This window comes from Falco biarmicus, chromosome 4 (genome assembly GCF_023638135.1).
Source record: "Falco biarmicus isolate bFalBia1 chromosome 4, bFalBia1.pri, whole genome shotgun sequence".
Lineage (NCBI taxonomy): Eukaryota > Metazoa > Chordata > Aves > Falconiformes > Falconidae > Falco > Falco biarmicus.
This window is the reverse complement of record NC_079291.1, coordinates 51,611,448-51,627,449: the sequence shown is the minus strand read 5'-3', so window position 1 is coordinate 51,627,449 and position 16,002 is coordinate 51,611,448. Positions and strand designations below refer to the sequence as shown.

The 16,002-nt window shown below is 40.9% G+C and overlaps 2 protein-coding genes across 5 annotated transcripts in view; both read right to left on the bottom strand.

Moving 5' to 3' along the window:
* The window catches only part of NCAPG2 (non-SMC condensin II complex subunit G2), a 48,461-nt gene extending 47,419 nt beyond the window's left edge, over positions 1-1,042 (bottom strand). Inside the window, exons 1-2 of one of the 3 annotated variants that reach the window (XR_008821483.1) lie at positions 583-1,019; positions 162-256 (exon numbers count right to left, since the gene is read on the bottom strand). Coding sequence is in view for 2 of the 3 variants with exons in the window: in XM_056336421.1 (XP_056192396.1) it covers positions 162-236 (75 nt within the window). In the remaining variant the exon portion in view is untranslated. Of the gene's footprint in view, positions 1-161; positions 257-582 lie in introns of all 3 variants that reach the window. The other 2 variants (XM_056336421.1, XM_056336420.1) reach the window with 2 other exon arrangements.
* Positions 1,043-11,333: 10,291 nt separating this feature from the next.
* The window catches only part of ESYT2 (extended synaptotagmin 2), an 84,403-nt gene continuing 79,734 nt past the window's right edge, over positions 11,334-16,002 (bottom strand). For both annotated transcript variants that reach the window (XM_056335283.1, XM_056335284.1), the window contains 3 exons: positions 15,675-15,780; positions 14,653-14,702; positions 11,334-14,525 (listed from right to left, as the gene is read on the bottom strand). In XM_056335283.1, coding sequence (XP_056191258.1) covers positions 14,480-14,525; positions 14,653-14,702; positions 15,675-15,780 — 202 coding nt within the window. In that variant the 3' untranslated portion in view covers positions 11,334-14,479. The remainder of the gene's footprint in view (positions 14,526-14,652; positions 14,703-15,674; positions 15,781-16,002) is intronic.

Sequence of the window (16,002 nt, the reverse complement as noted above, 5' to 3'; positions counted from 1 at the left end):
CAACTTTCTCGACTGTGTTCCCTTAACTTGTTTTCTACAGCAATTATTCTAGCACATCTGCAGGTACCAGAGAAATAGTTTCTGTCTCTACACCACAAAATTTCTGCTCTAATAACAGACTTACAATTTCATTAGTTACACATGTATCTTGTCTTACTTACAGAATTCTGAGTATAACACAAGAAGCCTTCAATTGACTCTTTAGACACAACTTGTAAAAATGCTTCACGTTTCATGGTGGTCTTGTTTTTCCTTGCTTTGTGAATGAAATAAGACAAAACGTTAGAGAAAGTACTGTCTCTCAAAACAAGATCACAATTGGCCTCAATGAAGAGCATATGAGCTTAGATTCATCTACATGGTTACAAATAAATGATGTTTCCCCTCCAAAATACTTTTGAATCAGCACTTAGATTTGTAACAGCACTAGGCTGCAGTACTGGGACATTTTGGTTTTAGTTCACTTTCCAAGTCTTAAAACAAGAACTTCTAATGGTTACTTCGATTTTTAAAACTAACAGTGTATCCAGCACACACCGCCCATTTAGCTAGCCATCACTCCCAGTGACAGCATTTACTTACACGAAAAGCAAAACACTCGGTCCTTTTCCCTCTTGCCAAGGAGGGCTCTGACAGACGGGCAAGGCCGCTTTCCGGCACCGAGCGCTGACTATGTCCCCAAGCACTCCTTCCAGCCAGGCCCTTCCCGCACCTGCCACCCAGGAGCCCGCCGCACCCGGCCTCCGCTGCGTGCGGGGCGGCAGCAGAGACAGGCCGGCTGGGGGGCCCGTCCCGGAGCAGCCGGGCGCTGGCTACTGCCCCGCCGCCGGGCAGGGCCCCACAGCCCACCGGGTGCGCCCGAAGCGGCAGGAGGCTGAGGCCGGGCGGGCCGCTTACCTGGCGCTGCCTCAGGAGGGAACCCCCGCGGAGCTGCGGGCCCCGTTTCTCAGCGGCCGGGGCTGCCCGCACCGGAGGACACCGAACGGCGGCGGCGCGGACGGGACGCGGCAGGGCTGTAGCCCGCCCAGGAGGAGCCGCGGGTGCACCCAGGGCCGCGCCGCAGCCCGCCCAACCCCACGCGCCGCTGCCCGCGCTGACGCTTTCAAATCCTCGCGCGGCGGCCGTTGGGCGCGGGCGGGATCCGTCGAGCGCGCGTCTCGCGAGAGCTGGGCTGCGGCGCGCGGCGCCACCGAGGGGAGGGCGGGGCGCGCGCGGTCGCGGCCGTTAGAGCGGGGCCGGGGCCGCGTCCCAGGAACGGGCCGGGCCTTCCCGCCCCCGCCCGGGTGGGAGCTGCGGAGCCGCCTCCCGCCGGGGCCGGCGTTGGTCCCGTCCCGCGGGGCACCTGCTCTGGCGGGGGGGACTGCCGGGCAGGCGGCCGAAGGACTGAGGAGCCGGGGCCCGGCTGCCTTGCGGGGGGCCTGGCTGCCGGGGGTGCCGGCTGCCTGGGGTGCAGACCCAGCTGCGGGCAGGCCTGGGCATCCACAGCCCGGGCGTGGGCCGCGGTGCAGTGCGGTGCAGGCTGTGCTGCTCTGTTTGGGATTTGGGAGCCCTGAAGCGCTTCTCCACCGCTTCCCCTCAGCAGTGAAGGCTGGCTGGCCTGCACGGCATTCCGTGGAGGAGCATCCAGGTGCTGCTGACAGGGAGTAAACCTGCGTACCAGTTACTGTTACCTTTCTGTGGCTACTTCTGAAGTCTCGGTGACTTCAAACAGGGATAAGACGGCTTTAGTTAAATTCATGTATAGGCTTAAGGAACAGTGTGCTGCCTTCCATGGATCTCGGGGAAGGTGGACACACTCTTCTGCTGTGGTTTGACCCCGGCCAGCAGTCAAGCCCCACGCAACCACTGGCTTACTCCCCCCATCACAGGATGGGGGAAGAGGGTCAGAAGAGTAAAAGTGAGAAAACTTGTGGGTCAAGGTAAAGACAGTTTAATAGGTGGAGCAAAAGCCACACATGCAAGCAAAGCAAAACCAGGCATTCATTCACCGCTTCCCATGGGCAGGCAGGTGTTCATCCCAGGAAAGCTGGGCCCCATCATACATAACAGCTACTTGGGAAGACAAATGCCATAATGCTGAATGTTCCCCCCCTTCCTTCTTCCCCCGGCTTTTATACTCAGCATGACGTCATACGGTATGGAATATCCCTTTGGATAGTTCAGGTCAGCTGTCCTAGTTGTGTCCTCTTCCAGTCTGTTGTGCCCCTCCAGTCTTCTCACTAGCAGGGCCTGAGAAACTGAAAAGTCCTTGACTTGGTATAAACACTACCTATCAACACCTAAAACCATCAATGTGCTATCAACTTCGCCCTCACACCCAATACAAAACAGCCCTGCACCAGCTACTAAGAAGAAAATGAATTCTATCCCAGCTGAAACCAGGACATATTCTTACAAAGCATTTATGCTAGCTCACAGAGCCTGCATCATACATTGCATTACACCAGTGACTTTCTTTCTCCAAGAATGCTTTTGTTGCTAGCGTTTGACAGCTGTGCATTTAACCTCAGCCATGGTGAATGCTACGTTATGCGCTCTTCATTCAAAATGATGAGAGCTCAACAGGCTGCTCACCAGATTTTATAGGAGATTGTGTAATAGGAGACTATGTAAGCCTGATGATACTTACACTTTGATAACTAAGGACTTCTTAATATATCAGGAAATGCTGCTTTCTGTTTCTTCTCAATCCTTAATTTGCAGTGTTCGGAAATAGCTGGACTCAGTTCCTTGAATGAAGCATAATCAGCTTTCAAATTCTGTACTATTCCCCATTCCATTTGTCTGAGCTCTTCTGCAAACCAAAACCAGTCAGTATGTCTTGTGAAGGGCTTTATTTATATCTTTTGATTTTGCATCTGCGGTAGCATATTTCTCAGTATTTCTCAGCGCTGTTGGCTGTTCAGAAGAGGTAGGTGCTTGACTGAAATAGTTTACTTTCGGTCCGTGATAGCAGTACAGCATTTGCTAGTTTACTATGCAAACAAACAGAAGACCAACAATAATTTCCATAAAGTTCTCATATCTGATTGGACTTTTGTGGATTGCAATTTTTAACAACACGATGTAATTCAGATTTTGTTTAATATTATATGTAAAAATTCACTACTTTTTAAAGTAGTATTTATGTCTTCTGCTAATATTTTAATTTTTAACATAGACTCTAATCACCTGACCTCTCACAGTGGTGGTTTATATTCAAAATTAAAACTTGTCTCATTTTCTGCCAGATATATATTTGACTTACAGACTTTTCCTGGTTTATTGTTAAAGTTCTTGAGTAAACTGTTCTGTTTACCTCTTTTCTTACACGGTTTGAAGACTATAGGATGAAAAATAGTTTATTATATGCTTACCCTATATAAATAATGCTATTCTGTATTGCTTTAATAATGTACATAACAGATGACTAATGTTACTGAAAACAAAAATAAAAACTTTCAATTCCTGCATCATCAACAGAGGCCACATGAAACTTCTGAAATAACTGGATTTTAAAACATGTGCCACATAGAAAGTACCACAGGCACAGCAGGAGAATGGGTTCCATTACTTACAAGTTGTAATAGAGATAGTCGCATACCCAAGGCAGGGGCATTATAGCAGGAGTCAGAAGCCATAAACTCGTCTTGCTGGGCAACATAACGAGGTACCGGTAGTTCAGTGTCACTCCTTGGCCCTACCTGAAGCCCCCCCCCCCCCCCCCCCCCCCACACACACACATACCTCACGTTGTATTTTCACCTAGAATAAGGCCTGTCTCCTCTGAAGCGTGAAACAGGTAATCCAGCAGTTACCAGCATCCACCTACCAGCAACCATGGAGGAAGGTCCCAGGAGAGATGCACCCCTGGACAATCGCTTGAAACAGCATCTGTCCTCCAGCCCTAACCCCCACACTGTGACAGCCGGCAGGCATCGACTTCCAGAAGCAGACTGCCCAAAGGAGGGAGCATTTTGCTGCTTTACACTAAAGAAGGATGAAGAATTAGGGTTGTTTCCGATCCCATGGACCTTTTTAATTTCTAAAGTTAGATGATCAGCTAAGTGCAAGAAGCCTGTGAAACAGTTTGCTTGAAGTAAGTTGTGTGAGCAATCATCACGCTCATAAAAGAGTAAAATCAAAGAAAAAAATATGAAAACTGACTTTAATACATTGTGCTAACATCTTCCCTTTCTGCATATATCAAAAATCTTTGACATTTTAGGTCCAAACTGATGGATTTATTTTTCATGTCCTGTGTGGACTATTTCATTAATATGTTGATTAGTCTTTTAATTAGATACTACATTAGTCACCTGGTTACTGTTTATTTAGTCGGGCACATACCCATTTAGCAAACATACTAAAACATATTTTAGCTCATGATTTATGTTGCATAGCAACCACAGAATGATTTTTTCATAGTATTGAAACTACGAGTTGACACAGATAACAACAGACTGAATAATGCCAAATGATTCATTTTAAAGGACCACATCGAGAAACCAGAGAGGTAGAATAGTGTTTTGCAGGTTTTTTCAGGAATTGTGCATGAACTGCAAGCTAGTAATGAAGCTACAACTCTATTTTCAGTTTCTCCAATGTTCTCCCTTTCAAAAGTACCCAATTACATGCCTCTTTTTGACATATCTGTTCATCTGCTCAAAATAATCTATACCCTGTGATAATAATCTCATATTTATTATCATTTTCCTGTCAAGTCACGTTAAGGCAAAAATGAAAAATGGGCCTTCCACACATGGTTGCTGAGCAACAGCAAATAAAGATTTGCTTTCGTGCTACCGCTTCATAAACTAGTCTTTATTCTTGTTGGTGGCCTGTATAAGAGATCTCAATTGCAAATGTCTCCCACAAGAATATTGTAGTTTGGACAACGGCAAGTCCTCTGTTTTAACCTATATGATACAACATTATAAATACTGTAAAAAATAAACAAGTAATTCCCTGAACATCAGATGTTTTCTTGACACATTTTTTTCATATTTACAATGATATTTTCTAGATAATCATTTCTGATGAGATCATTGTATGCATTATCTACCAACATGTTAGAATTGTTACTCCCATTTCTTTTCATTTGAATATGTAATAAAATTTGTTATAGTTAATACGGGATCCACGAAATCTGCTCATCCTCTGAGGCAGGCTGTTAATAATTTACATGCATTAATTTCCCTTGATTTTTTTTTTTTTTTTTGATCCTCACATACTTTGATAAATAATCCGAACAGCATGGGAGAAAGATGAAGTTTCACACTATTCCACTTCTCCAGATCCCCCCTTGCCTGAAGGTAATACTGCCAATCATGCCAGCCTTTATTCAGAGGCAACTGTCAGTTTTCAGTGGTGGTGTGATTAGACTGTGAAACTGCTTATTTCCCTTAAATTATTAATATTAACACGAAACAATTTCAGAGTTTAAGAGATTAAGTAGGAAAAAACCCCATTCACCACAGAAGAAAAAAAATTATCCTTGTTAAGTCGGAAAAAAAATAAGGAAATAAAATGTGCAGAGGGAATGCAAAAGCTTTTCTGAAGGGGCACTGCCCAGAGGGGCTGCGGATGCTGGTGAAGTCCTGAAGTGCCGCTGCGTGGGCGCTCACCAGTACTGCTGGGTGCCTCGCATGCTGGGCACACTGATGGAAGGCATGGGAACAGTGCAACTTTATTCATTTTGGTTTATTATTATGCTTTATTATAAAATATTCACTTATTCTATCATGAAGATGACCAGAGGGCTGAAGCACCTCTCCCATGTGAGGACAGGCTGAGAGAGCTGGGGTTGTTCAGCCTGGGGAAGAGAGAAGGCTCCGGGGAGACCTTCCAGTACCTAAAGGGGCCTGCAAGAAAGCTGGAGAGGGACGTTTTACAAGGACAAGTAGCAATAGGACAAGGTGGGGGTGGCTTTAAACTGAAAGAGGGCAGGTTTAGATTAGATACAAGGAAGAAATTCTTCTCTCTGAGGGCAGTGAGACACTGGCCCAGGCTGCCCAGGGAAGCTGTGGATGCCCCATCCCTGGCAGTGCCCAAGGCCAGGCTGGACGGGGCTTGGGGCAACCTGGGCTGGTGGCAGGTGTCCCTGCCCATGGCAGGGGGGTGGGAACTAGGTGATCTTTAAGGAATCCTCCAACCCAAACCATTCTGTAACTCTATTATTTGCTTTATCATTATGCTCTTACTGTTATCGGTGTTTCCTTACAGGCAGTGTTGTTATAAATCACAGTAATTTTTCTCTGCTCACTGGTAGTACCATGAAAATTGAAAGATGTCTGAAATGCTATAAAATGCCTACAAAAAGAAATTACAATAACAATATTTGCATAGCTAAATCCATCCCACTGTAAATAAAAGAAGCATCACTACAGCAAACATTTTCTAGTATAAAGTTATTGACATCTTTTAGAATACTATGTATCAATGAGTAGATCTATAGTACTAGTTTGTAATTTAATTTGTTTCAGACATAAACACTCCAGTTATATCTGCCATGTCCAGATTACTGTAACCCTGTTCAATTTAACATTCTGAATTATTAGAGATTTACAGCTCTTGTAAGTGTTCTGCCTCCTCTCAGATCTCACACTATCTTACTCTTTATGGACAAAGAGAAGAATTGTTTCTAAAGTACAAAAATACTGTTATTAATTTTACAAGTGCTCTTAAAGGTTTAATTACGATAGACATGCATCGTCTAGACATGACACCATCTCTGTTCCATCTAATATGAAACATGCAAATACTGTATAAATATCAGAATGGACATGATTGGCTTATCCATATTAGTTTATATATATAGGGGGTGGGGGTGGGGGTGTACATGTACATCTGTACAGAAACACACAACAAACTACATTGCCTGGAGAATGTACCACCATTTACTTGTTTCTCACATCAGTGTTGGCTTTGTCAAGGCTGAGACGTGGGTGTTCCCCCTGTTGCCGATCCGGACCAGGAACCTAACCTAAGCCCATCATGCTTTTCTTAAGGGCTGCATGTCCAGCTTCCCTCATGCAAAACTAACACATCGGGAACCGAGCGAGCGCAGTGCTTGCTCCGCGCAGTGTCAGAGTGGGGGGATACATCTGGACTCAGGCACTTGAAAGTTCTCACACATTCACTAGTTTAGACATACCTGTCAATTATTACGGTTCTGTGCATCAGTTTGACTATCACAAGACCTTGCAACAGTGTGATTTGGCAGACAATTTCTGATCGTGTTCTTAACGAAGGAAATTGTTGTGTGAGGTATTTTTTCTAGTAGAATTTGATCTTTGCTCCTTTTCCCCACCCTGTGTTTATTGTGCTGCTCCATGATGTATTTCACTGTTGCTAGATATCCCAAGTTTCCAGCCTCATGCTTGAGCCAACAGTAGAAATAAATACTTAAAGCATGATGATGTTTCAAATGAACTTAGAACCTTAATCTTCCAGAAGTTTCATGTTTCCTTGAATCATGGACCAGCTGTGTATTTCCTGCTGCCTCATGACTAAATGCTTTCACAAAAACATTTTTGTAAATTGAATCCAGATATTCTTAACCTCCATTATGAAACTCCATTCTTTTAGTATCACCTGTGCCTCAGAGCAAAGGGGGAGAGTGGAGTGCCCTGGGGACCATGCCTGTTTTTCACTTCTTTTAAGCTAGGATGACTTCCAGCTCCACTCCCAAAGATGCCTAGAATCCAGATCGCTTCATTATTGTACAAGAAAAAAATGTGCACAGGCAGCAAAAAAGGCTCCACAATAGTCTGCACTACCATCTAGTGGCATGTAATGGTGTATTCAGAAAACAAAAATTGTGCAGTAATGAATACAAATGCTAAAACTTTAAAGTCTCATTGCAAAAGATATGAGAAGCAAAAACGCTTTATAAAAAAACGTTACAAATGAAGCATTTTTTTACACTTCCAATAATCTGAATTTGAAAAAGCATATTACATAAAAAAATGACCTAGAACAAATGACTAAAACTAAGATTTACACCTCTTTTTAGCAAGCTGATCTTAGTATTTTAAACCTTCAATTCCAACTTATTTTACATGCAAAATAATGATTTACCAAATAAAACACAAAGAACTGGCATTGCTACAAACACCCTTCTACAAGTCCCAAACAGCCATTTCCATTAACTCATTTTCATTAGCTTTCATTTCATTTCCATCACCTGTACGCATGGCAGGTCTAGGGACAATCCCAGTTCTTTGGATGCTGTTGTCACAGTTTGTCAAATTTATCCAACTGTGCTCAAAGCTGAAGGTTACTAACAGAGCACCTACTCAGTGGTTAGCATATTACCTTTAGCTCTGAGAACGTTCCATGATTCATGCAAAACCAGATAAAGGTTCCTATAAATTCTAGGATTGAAAAAATTCAACACAGTAACCTCAACTGAACTTCCAGATAGCAACAAAACCCCATGCAAAATATGCCAGGGATTTCAGCCTATGAGTTGAAGTGTTTCTCCCATGTTGAAGTCTGCTTGGAACTGTCTTGCAGAATACTCTTTATTAAATCATTAATATTTGTGAAATGCTCAGTAAGCTCCACTTGGCAGTCTCTGAGAGTTTGCAGAACACCACACTGGCTTGCAAATCCAACTGAGGATTAAAAAACCTTATTTGAAATTCCATGCTGGAAAGAACTGCCATTAAATGCGTGCACTGTTTTTTGTTTTAGTGATCTCATCACAGCGATCTGGTGAAATTAATGACCTTCATTCAGCACCTACAGATAATTATTGCTTTGCTAGCATTATCTACATGGCTACTCAAGTTCTTTGCATAGATTAATGTATTTTTAATCGCTACACAATTTTTGCATCCTGACTTAACAAAGCTTGCAACTTCCTGCTCTATGCCTCCCTGGTTTTGCCCAGCCAGAGCTGCCACATGTCCAGCCCTGACAGCTTGGGGTCAGGCAGCAAAATGCCCAGCAGGACCTACTGCACGGGCCAAGAGTTTCAGGAGATTGACTGATTTTACTTTAACCTTTAGAAAAATATACTTGAGACTCACAGAATAATTCCGGTAAGAAGGGACCTCAGCACGTCGTCTAGTCCAACCTCCTGCTGAAAGGAACTACATTGCTTAGAAAATAAGTAAAATCGATCGTCAGTCACACATGGGATTCTTGCCAGACAGCTGATGGATGAAGTCACAGCCCAGTCGGGGTGCTGGGACATCACAGCTTTTTGCTGCGTGTCATCCCTTGCACGGAGGCTGAGATGCTGCATGCCCGGCTCTGAGGGCAGCTGGATTATCCAGTCCTGGCAGGAACAGACCCCGCGGTCCCCAAGCCACGAACCAGCCCTACCACAGCCTGAGCGTGAAAGGTTGGAATCTTGCCTAGCTTCCTCTGTCCCCGAACCTGTGCGGATCTTAAAGGGAAGAGTGATCGCCATTAGCCCTTAATTCCTTTGCAATCAAGTTTACACCTACCGAGGACTCAAAGAAACAGGGGAAGACAGGCTGGCTTCGCTTCGGTAGCATCTGAGGGAACAGATACGGGGTAGTCAGCTCAATGGATTCTACTGTAGGTGACAGGCAAGCAATAGCCCCTGCAGGCAGCGAGAACAGAGAGCATCACCCCCGTCACGTGAACACAGGTTAGAGAACTTGCCTCCCAGAGCTGCCACCTTACCTAGCCGCTAAATTCACTGCGTTACACTGAAAGGAATACAAGCAGATTTTTTTTACTTTAGCTGCTTTGCCTTTTTCAAATAATGTATTTCAAAAGGTGGCTGAGAATGTTGAGCCTGATGGCCTTAGAAGAGCATGCAATGACAAAGTTAGACACTTTGTTAAGATATATAAAACCACTATTTGTGATTAAATCGCCTGACTCCTGCAGCAACAGCCACAAATAGGTCTGGGACTGTCTGAAGTTTTGGTTCATTTTACCAAATACCAAAGGTACCATCCAACAATCAGAGTTTGTTTGGGGGCAAATATAAACTGATTAAACCATAAACCTCATAGGAAACCAATTTTTATATTTAGCTCTTAGCTGAGAAATTACCTAAATTAACCCTACTGGTAACTGTGTTGGCAAACTGCTCTTCAGCGGAGACTGGATGAACTAAGTGACGGCCCATTTAAACAGTTTAAATGTTTAAACTGTTTAAACAGTACAGCAAACATTAAGAAAGTCTAGGCTTGGCTGAGCCTATGGAATGAATACCAAATCCATCTGGAGGAGTGTCTTGCACAATTCTTCCTGCTCTCTAACAAGATCTTGTGAATATATAAGCAGCATTTTTTTTGCAGGTGCTGATCCAGTTACCACCTGCCTTACAGGACTGAATGGGAGGTTTGATTTTGATCCAAGTCTGAAAAATGCAAACACCTGATCAGCACCGGCACTGCCAGAAAGTGTGCCATCCCGAAACACCCTGCCATGAGGGAGTTAGGCGGGCACGCGTTCTACTTGGCTTTAGCTGCCTTCCCATTGATTAGCAGAAGCCCTTTAGTCCATTAAAAAAGGCAGATATCTCCCCTAGGAAAAAAAACAACCAACCAACTGAACATAATTTTGTAGTTAACATCAATAAAGATTATCCAGTGGGGTTCCTTCTAAACATGATAGCAACTGGGTGATGAACTTCTGCAGCTTTTATTTATAGCTGATGAAAGCTAAGTATTAATAATTCAGACAAGCTGTAGCTGTTTAAGGGAAGATGTATCATAATTAATTATGTTATAATTAATTATAAATTAGTGTTTAATGCAAACAGCGTAATTTCTATGGCTGTTTTTCTGTAATAGAGAACCCAATACCCCTTTTCTTATTTACGCAGTACGCAGTTGTATGTTCTATCAGTATCTGCCTTGCCAAGCAGGTGGAAGTACAGGAAAGAACGCCACACGCAGAAATCCACTGGTTCTAAATCTAAAAGGCAATTACATGCAGAAATCCACTGGTTCTAAATCTAAAAGGCAATTACATGCAGTTCTAGGTCCTTTTGAAAACATAATTAATGACAATTGATTAGTCAGTGCTTGATTGGTGGCAATTTGTTCAACTGATCACTTTAAGAGGAAAAAAACCACCTAGATACTTAAGTTGAACAAAGGACCTACTCATTCTTACACGTGAATCTGTTCCAGACGGAACAGATGCACAGCCATGGAACTCCCCAGTGAAGTGACTGCACTTCTCATGTAAAATGCAAAAATCTGCCTACACACCTTACAGCAAGGCTACCTAGGCTAGAGTAGTCAACATACATGACTATTTTTAAAATTCACCTCATCGTATTACCAATTAGGACAGGGATATATATGCAAAGGAGAGGAAAAGGGAGTGTGTGTAGAGGGAAGCAACACACTGACTTCCATATGAACCATTTATTGAATAAATACATGCATCATAATGTAGAATTACATGAGCAAAAAAAGGCAATCTGTACAAAATTGATTACCCTTTGTTCTCATTTCAACTCTCACCATTTGCTGCAGCTCTGATAAAGGATTCAAGACAGAAAATTAAAACTCTTTTAATCCCAATCCAAGTGAGATGCATGCGGATTTGAGTTTGGGTTATAATACTGCTATAATTAAGAAAGCTGGTTTTCTTGTCAGTGAAGCAGAGTAATTCTAAAAACAGTTTCAACAGTAGAGAACATGTGTTGGTACATACAGGTAACAAAGCTTGGGTTTAGCCATTTCTTAAACATTTGTTCATATTTTAAGGCACAGAATAAACAAGAACTACATAAAAAGCTATCAGTTGATATTGAATATATTGACTTCATAATGAGGTGCAATTTTTGTCCAGAGGAAAAATGATGTTCGGCCTTCCTACTTCCATATGAACAGAACAATCAGAATTTATTAACTATGATACAGAGGTTTGTTTCCGTTATAAAAAGAATCAGTCTCATCTAGGCAGTCATATTCTGATCCAAACTCAGGAGAATGTTTCTAAAGAGTTTGGCATCCAGGACCGATTACAGTCAACAGGAATTACTGTTGCTGAATTATAGTAATTCAGTTTCTTCATTTTAGATTCCTAGATGGGAACCAGGCTCTTTTAAGAATCTATCCTTAATTTTAGGTTGTGAGCTACTTTGGAAACCTGTCCTATATACTTTATTCATTTATTCACTTCATGTTATTGTCTCACATTTACCCAAACACAGCATTATTTTCCCCCTTGAGACTTCAGATGACAGAATATGCACTTTTAAGTGCAAAGTCTTCTAAAATCTTAAGACTTGAAACACCGTATCAGTTTAACAGCCCATTTGTCAGCTACAGATCAAACTCTGGGGAGTCACTAGCTGAGATGTACAGCAAAAAGCCCTTCAACCTCAGGCTGAACCAAGGCAAAATAAAATTATGCTAAACTGCTGCTCTTAGACTTGATTTATATCAGCTTTCACCTTCTGCATTTTCATTGCATTAACAGTAATTCTCTGCCTTTCCATTCTTAACATTTTAATGAAGAACTAGTAAAGGAAATATGTATTTCATAATATATTACATTTTATATGAATAGATGAGTGTATATATATATATAGATACTAATACATTCCAATATAGAGCAAAGCCTTCAAACGGAAATATTTTCTTACAAAGAACCTCTCTATTGCCCAGTCCATCAGAAAGTTACAGCAGCAAAATTTACAATGCAAAAGTTTGTTTGTTAAAATTGTCTTGAATAAATGTGGCAATAAGAAGGCCATCACTGTACAGAGGTGTATGCATGCATGTCACACACATCCGTGACAAATGTTCATGTTAAACTGAATTTAGACAAACTGAAATGAGTCAATTCTTAAACTTGAAAAAGACAAAAAGCTACATCTATGGTAGGCACTTTGGTACATCTAGTAATGTAGGCATATTCTACATCTAGAATTAAGGTTCTGTCAGTAATTTACAATAAAGCTAATTTTAGGAGTTTATTCTTCTGCTTTAAAATTCTTTCTTGGCTGAGACATCGTGCCAGAATCTTAGCTAAATAATATACTTTGTCTAATTGCATACTTATCCAAGAATGAGGGCGTTGGCTCTGAAAGAGCTGAACTGTTCTCTTGGATACTTAACGCACGTTTTTATAACAGTCTGAGAAAACTTACCAGAAAAGGAAAAATCAGCTCTGAATACAAAAAAGTATTCCTCCAAATTCATAAAATTAAGAGTTACGAGCTCAGCTGTTCAGGCTGATACTCTCCCTTCAGCTCTCAACTGCCTACTTTTATCAGTTTGTGCTAAGTGTATCACTGCTGTAGTCTTGCAGTAGACTATGGCAATGCTTCAGTAGAATGCCATTATTTCTCAAGAAAGCTGTGTGGACCACTGCAGTGCATTTCTTTCATGCACCAAGCACACCAAGTTGCAATGAAGCAACTGCAAAGACAGTCAGTTTCAACTCAGTTCCACACTTCCTTATTTGGTGTTCCATTTTAGTATTACAGAAGGTATAGCATATCACACTATTTAAGCACAGTATTGTATAATAAAAATAACATATGTCTTGTACATATGCCTACTATATGAACTTACATTGCAAGCTGATTTGGATACCTTATAAATCAGTGAAAATGGCAGTAAGGACAGTTTTATGTGGTTATAGATACTATTGGTTTTTTTTATAATACAGAAAAATCCATGTTCTCATACCTTCAGAAGGTCACATGTCTAGTACTATAGAGTACAGGAATAAAAAAAAAAATCCAAGTGAATCTGTAAAATAAAACTGTACTGTTTGTTATGTTTATTCCATTAAATGAAAACTCAGATTTAGAAACTGTGATTCATGGACCTCATCCTCTATGTATACAGAATGTATAGAATTCTCATTTTTATTTATAATATTCTATAGCTTGACTTTTGAATAATACATTTATATATAAATATTAAAATGTTAATGTTTTGTACATTTTAAGCTAGCCACACTGGGCCAGAAACACAATACAGTAAAAATGTTTTTCTGCAGTTGTTTTTGAAGAATATCACAACATGATTAAGACCATTGTGCTGCAAAGACGAAAGAGATTCATCTGAAGAAATAACATGCATTTAAGAAGAAAATATCTATATCCTTTATCTAATTTTCTTCTGAATTCAAACCAGCATGAAAGAATTATAAAAAAATAGTATATATTTACATGGTACACTATACCTTGGTGAGATATAAAACGAGGCAGGAAAACAGCAGAACATAACCTTTTCACTTTCTAATAGGTACAGTCGTCATAAAGATCAATTTAAACACAAAAGTTACTTTACTGTACTATTGCACATTACAGTAACACATACAATCGTTTACCAAATTAAAATACAAAGTTTGACAATGGGAAAGGCTATGTCTACATAAAATGACCAAGTGTTATAAATTTATTAGGGATGTGTCTAAGAACTAAATCAGTAAAGCTATAAAAATAATATTGGTACATCTGTGAGAAGAACGCTTCAAAAAATATATAAAGGTTGGCAAAATTATGCATGGGGAATTCCTGGTATCCATGGGCCTAACTTGCACCATGTGGCCTTGTACCATCTTCTGTTAAATCATACCTGAAAATGAAAAAAACAAAGGAAATGTTTTTTACATTTAGCATGTATTATTAAAACTCTTATTAACACAGTATGTGTTATTATTAGTATGCAGTAGTATTATTAATAAAGGAAATAATATACTTACCACTGGGTCCAGCCTTTAGCAAGTTCTTCAGATGCCAGAGGTATTAATAACTGTGGAAAGTTAAATGAGCAATCAATGCACTGTGTGTGTCTTTCATTCTATGTCTTTTAAAGATCAAATCTCACAATCCTGTAAACTACAGTACAAGTAATGCCCTTAGTAAACAATTTATTTTACATCCTTGACATCACAGCTATCTGCTGTTTGACTTGTAGTAAAGTTTCAAGTTGTTGGTTTTGACCTAAAAATCTATATACCCTTTAGCGATACAGTCCCAGAGCACCTCACAGCCTTAAATTCTGAACATGGCTTATCTCAGCAATGGCAGTCAGCTGATGTGTTTATGCTAACAGCCTTCCTAATAAACAGGAAAATTAAGAACACCGCTCACCATGGACTGACCATGATTCTGGTATCTCTCATGCTTTACAGAGCTCAAACACATCAATTTGCAAGGATGCAGGAATTTACTGTTCCTTTTTGCATGCTCCAAATCATATGTGTAGGAAATAGAATGATTTAATGAGTGCCTACAGAGCAGAGAAGTGAATTCAATAGCTGGTTTTGGCATTGGGTACATCTCTAGTAGCAGTTCTTTCTCCTGGATTCTACAATCTGGAATTACAACTACTAAACACACATTTGTTCCGTGTGTTTCTCTAAGTACTCTTGCTTGCCTTTCCAGTTTTGTTTGAACATTTTCTGAGATACCACCTGTTTTCTACTGGTTATTTTGTTTCTCTGACTGTATGACTACTAAGTCTGACATGCAGGTTTGTTTTGTTACTGCAAGCCTCAGAACTTACAGTTCTCTGGAAGATGCCTCATGTTTTTATACCTGTCTCTGCAGTTTGTTCCTTTCTTACTGAAGCTTAACATCTAACCAATCTATAATTTTTAAAAGCTTTGCACGTGAATCAGGTGCTTCAGTCAACACTAACAAGCTCATATCACAAGAGGGTTTTAGTCTTAATATAATAATAACATGCTGCATTAACAGAATTTGCTTGTTGTCAACTTACTTTGCCAAGCAGCCCTTTATCTTTGGACAAGAAGCCACCACTGTTCTTCACTGCTACATCTAGTGTTCTTCTCTGTACTTCAGGCAGGGAAACACTGAAATCAAATCTGACAGGCAAAGTGATGCTTTAGAGAAAATTTTGTACCTGAAGTGCAAGTTCAGTTCCTACAGCTAAATAACAATTCAAATCATAACCAACCACCCCCCTCCCAAAACAAAAAAGAAGGTCTGAGATAATGGAGAAAAAGATCCCAATGTTTTTGACTAAAATTTTTCTTCAATGATATTGATCAGTACCAACATCCAATGTTTGAGACTTTGTTACCTTT